At 33.0% G+C, this 5,434-nt stretch overlaps 1 protein-coding gene across 1 annotated transcript; it reads right to left on the bottom strand.

The window, feature by feature from the left end:
* Window positions 1–807: 807 nt before the first annotated feature.
* Window positions 808–4,714, bottom strand: LOC134240408 (nodal homolog 4-A-like). The gene is made up of 3 exons (XM_062722501.1): window positions 4,441–4,714; window positions 4,226–4,357; window positions 808–1,556 (listed from the first exon to the last, which is right to left on the bottom strand). Exons 1-3 carry the CDS (start codon window positions 4,655–4,657, stop codon window positions 898–900), a joined length of 1,008 nt encoding a protein of 335 aa, XP_062578485.1. The 5' UTR covers window positions 4,658–4,714; the 3' UTR covers window positions 808–897.
* Window positions 4,715–5,434: the final 720 nt, after the last annotated feature.

Genomic DNA, 5,434 nt, shown 5'->3' with positions numbered 1-5,434 from the left:
GAAAAATACTCTCTGGTCTGTCATGATATAAATTAATAAATACCCTCCCTCAACGGTTACTGTCCATTTATCCCTAATTTGGTTTTTGAAATTCATTTTACAACGTTTTCAATCTCAAAATAAGGGACAATGTATTGGTAATGGTTGAAATGGTGTATATTCGCTGCCCCTTTCATTTGATGTAGTATCAAAAATTATAGATAGTTTATTTATAAAACTTTCCCTGTAAAGAACTTTTAATGATGCATGTTTATAAACAAGCACTTTTTTGTATTGTAATGCTTACACAGAATTCAAGGCGGGTGCAGAATTACTCTATCGTAACCATAATCAAAATATATTACAAAATTCATCCTGATACAAAATCTTTATTTTTAACATATCCCATGACAATAAGTTCTGTTTCTCCATGCAACTCTTGTGCATATTTACTTTCTGATTACATGTAATTAGTTTACCCTACTGTCGATATCGTCGATATCGACGATATCGTATCGATATCGAATCATGATTGTCAAAACATATTAAACAACTTTCACCATCACCCAACATCTTACTCTAAACATAATCTAAAACAATAACAACCACTAACCGTTTCCTTATCATAATTTAATTTCATATTCATGCTAATAATGAATAAATTTGACATCACTTGTGACCTTGTAAAATTATGTTTTACCTCACTGTGAAAATAAATTCTACAAATAGGATCGATATCGATACGATATCGTCATGTTATTGTCGATATCGACGACATCGACATAGCACAGAGTCTCATATATGGTATTAAGTATTTGGACATGTATGCAAAAATCATCATTTTAATCATCCCAAAATAATCATTATTTACATAGTTTCTCACATAAATATAAAGGAGAACTCTGGTCAATCAATGACTCAACAATCACATTTACATTCCAGGACTCGCATTTTCGCCACACTCCTGACAATCAAAGAGCCATATCCCAGAAATATAATGGCTTGCGAACCATATTTTGCGGGTTTACATTTCGGACAATCCAGAAACCCATATAACATCCTCAAAAGAGAATAATTTGTGTCGAGATTTGAAAGGGTGCTTGAAAGGGTGCAGTTCTTTTCACAGCTTCCTTGACAAGCATTAGCTTGAAAAAACTTCGGAGAAAGGATATATCGATCCCAGTGTAACTGTACGAAGTCTACTGTCCATGGAACGAGACGACATTGTGTTGATGTGGTGTTGGGTCCAGTTTTTGCTGATGTTCCACCCTCACTAGCCTTGTTTTCGCGCACTTGATTATTCGTACTCCTCGCTTTTCTGATTGACTGATTGTCCTGGCTTATTTTTTCATCATGTCTTTTAGGGCTGTATAATCTCAAAGTTTCTAATTCTCGGAACAGGTTCTCTTTTGTTTCATTCCTGTACACCACCAAAAATGATTTTTCAGGAGGTTTTTCCACATGGCAAATGTGAGATGGTAAAACCTTAGCGTTAGTATATTTAGTTGAATGTTCTTTGGATAAAAGATTGTCAAGGTCAAAGAAAACATATCCATAACTGACTTTACCGTGTAATTCTGCAATAAAAAATAACATATCATGGTATAGTTGTGAAACTTCCAAAGTACCCATTCCGACAGCAATGTCAAGCAATAAAGGATCATTCTCTATAAGGCCGTTTTGCGGCCTACAATGACTTCAAATTTTCAGACAGTATTTTACCCCTTAAAAATTGCATGAATCACTAGGCGTATGTTCCAATTCAATGATAAATATTGGCTGGTTAATGATACAATAGTATTTTTAATGATTTAGGGTCACAAAGTAAGGTACTATCGGTCCGTATTAGCATTAGAGTAATGGGAAAACTCAAGAGGGTGGCTGTGTTAGATAACTCCTACGCATGTCATAACCACCTCAACCAACAATAAAAATTTGCATGTAAATTTCTAATAAACATAAAAAGTGACTAGCAAATTATGAATTTGGTTAAAGGTGGTTATGACATCCAAATAAAAACTTTTCGATTCATTTTTACGATATTTGCAGAAAAGGCTAACTACTCACAATGAAGGATACCAGCTTATGTAGATTATTTCTTTTTATGAATTTTTGGTTAGAGTACAATTTTCTGATGATTTACTAAGATTTATATCAGCTATGCATATTTACTAAAAATAAATGTAAAATTTTTACTAAAAAATCTAAAATCAAAGGACTGAAAAGACTGGATGTCGTGAAATTACAAGTGAAGACGTTTCTTTGAAATGCCTAATAAAAATTAAGAAATAAAATCTTTTTATAGGCTATAAGGTGTGAATATGAGTTATCTTTTATATTTATAATGACAGTTTAGTTTATCTTTATATGCTACTTCTTTGAATACAGTTATGAGTATTGCAAATATTCTTTGTATTTCCTTATCAGTACTGCATATGTTCTAGAAATGATAAAAGTCATCTTTGTTGAAGCGGTAAAATGCATTTCCCATTTGTGTTATAGACTTTCTTTTCCTATGGGTACACACATAATTTTTATATGGACACTTCCGTACGAGTAACATGAGATCCATATTTTTGTTAACTGCATTGGGTCTTAATTGAGAGGACTCAATCTATTCATCACACTTCTTTGATAGCATCGATATAAGTTACGAGAACAGTAGTCCTGTCTTAGGAAATAAACTGGTAAGGAGGAGAGGGATTCCTATATGTAATATGTGATTTATAATTGAATGTTGCTTTACCCCATTTAAGGATTTTTCAACCAGATATAGAGATCATCCACTTAAGGTCAAGTTGCATTACTGACCAACGCCTAATGCGGGACGGGTCCTTTTTTTTTTTTTAAAAGATAATATCCTAAAGACTCATGACATTTACTTTAAATGCTAAAGACTTATGTAGGGAACTGTCACTATCCATGTTAAACAAGTTTTTGACGCTGCACTGGGAAAGAGACTGAATTTAACCTACAGGTTTCAAGAGTGCGAAAGGAGCATCAAACCCTTAGGGTCCATTTTCTACCTGGGATGTTGTAGAACTCTTAAGTCCTTATACTAGTATATACGAAAACTTCTGATATGCATAGTTGAAGGAACTGTTAAAATTCAACTCCATTTTTATGTTGTGCCGTTAGAAAGGGGGGGGGGGTCTCAACTTTTATACATGTAAATACATGAACATAACATTTAGATGGCATTTGTAATTAAATATTTCGTGCAACACGAGTAATTAAATAAAAGCAAAGCCATTTTACGACGATATTTCATTTCACTTAGAGATGTATATTTTAATGCAACCGCTCTGAGTTACATGTATATGGATAGTCAACATGTACTTGCATTTATGTTTTTATGCTGTTAATTCTTATTTTTTTGCAATTGTTGTATTTCTTTTCTTAATTACTACTCCACTTTCATTTAATTCCAATCAAAATCCATTCAGTGCTTTAAACATTTTTGCATAACTTTTATAGTTCAATAGAAACTTAGAAACTTCATTTCTAAAATGGTTATTTTATGCTTAAAATAAGTAACACATCTATAGAAATGATATACAATTACAATATAATTATATATGATATAATACTTTTAATAAAATGCTAATTAAACTTTTTCAGCATCATACAGTGTGAATTTCGTGAAGATTTACATTCAAATAATGCAAAATGTGGATGCATCGGAATTCTTGTTATAAAAAATATCTTGAACCTTAAATTTATAATATCTTCCAATTCATTACTTATGTCTGATGTATCTCCTACATAAATAAACAATTTTTGATCATTTACACTCAGAAACATACAAAGAAACTTGATTTGAATAGACCCACCCTCTATTTTTCTTTAACTGACGGCCATTTTTTTTATTTCTAAATCACGTGACTTAGATGATCGATGTTGAAAAACAAACATCAAAATCATGAACTAGAATGATTATAGTTATATAAAATCACATTTTAAAGTGATTTTATCGTAGGCCGGAAAATGGCCTTATAGAGAATCTACCTTTTTACTCGAAACAAAATGGCTAAAAATAAAGATATTATTTGGAAGTACTACAATGTACCCTCTTTGTGTTATTCTTCGTATTATTCTACACATGGAGAGTACCTTTCTGCATGCATCAAACTGAAGACTGCTTGTGCATTTTGTCTTTATATATTGAAGCATTAATATCTATAGACCGGTATGTTTTTTTTGAGTGAGCTTACACTTAACTCATATACTCAGTATCAATACTTACTGACAGTTTTCCCGGCCAAGACCATTTGACAAACTTGCTCTGAGGAGGAGGCCCAGGTTAGATCAATTCCTGTTACGTACGGATCAGACAGGACCCCGCTAAGATCAAATCGGTATTCCCCATCAATGAAGTCTTCAATAGAAACAGCAGGAGTTAGTCCTAGGACTATAAAAATATTGAGTTTGACGCTACGTAGAAGTCTTTCAAAAACTTACCAAGTGGGTGAAATGAAATATCAGAATCTACTGGTCCGTTAATCCTCTCCACGGCTTCTTTTAACTTGTCAACCAGAGTCCAAGCTGATCGAGGGACATCCTTCATGGACGGAGTAGAAGTATCAAACTCTTCCTCGGAGGAAACAGCGCCACATTTCAAAACATGAATGGTACAAAGTACCAAGAGAAATTTTGAAGGATAGTATTTCAGACTCATGGTTCTATGAATGGATGCGCGACGGTAGAATGCAATATTGGAAATGAATTGTCACTCATGTCAATTTATTTATATACATATACGATCACACCATATTATTTTGCACTTAAATAACCCAAATTCCTCATACTGCGACACTAAGGGCCAAAAGGGTACGTCCACTTTTTTGGTGCAAACCATTGCCATTGTAGTAAAATATGGAATTTTCACGAAGGTCGCATTTTCAGATGATGTATTTCATAAATGGAATACTTCATCTCTTATAAAGCAATAAACAAACTTCAGAAGTATTTTCAGCAGACTTTTTTGTAGTAATATGGTGCAGAATTTCATTAGAAACATACATGTACCGGAGAAGAAGAAAGTTCTTGCTTTGGCATACGCTTTTTCCCATATTTGGATATTCTATTCCAAAACGAATTATGTAAATAGTAGCCTATGAACAAACTTTATGAAAAACGAGATGACTTTTCTATCGTCAACTTCCCTTATTTATATAGCATTATATTTTTATCTCCTGCATATGGTCCGAGTTTGTGTATTGCAGTGGATACGATACACAATAGTTTGCTCTACGTAGGTACAATTTCTAAAACGAGAATAAAAAACAAGTCGTTGAAAAAAGGATATCAACAGTCTCGATTAAAGTCAACATTTCGCACGTTCTATGGTCAGTACATATGTACAATGCCTTTGTCACCAAATACAGTCTGCCATTAAGTCAAATACTTTATATGTTTTCTATACTAGTTGTTTTGGCCATTAGTATTCAAGCTC

Source organism: Saccostrea cucullata, unplaced genomic scaffold (genome assembly GCF_032062105.1).
Source record: "Saccostrea cucullata isolate Sc308-1 unplaced genomic scaffold, CSIRO_AGI_Scuc_v1 ctg246, whole genome shotgun sequence".
Taxonomy (NCBI): Eukaryota; Metazoa; Mollusca; class Bivalvia; order Ostreida; family Ostreidae; genus Saccostrea; species Saccostrea cuccullata.
This window is presented reverse-complemented; position numbering and strand designations above follow the sequence as displayed.

Bases quoted from the DNA above. Each gene is read 5' to 3' on its own strand.
- LOC134240408 (XM_062722501.1), bottom strand. From the start codon at position 4,657: ATGAGTCTGAAATACTATCCTTCAAAATTTCTCTTGGTACTTTGTACC. The intron at 4,358-4,440 runs GTAAGTTTTTGA...TTTCTATTGAAG, and splicing joins TATTTCATTTCACCCACTTG to ACTTCATTGATGGGGAATAC. The intron at 1,557-4,225 runs GTAAGTATTGAT...TTTTTATTGCAG, and splicing joins CTTGGCCGGGAAAACTGTCA to AATTACACGGTAAAGTCAGT.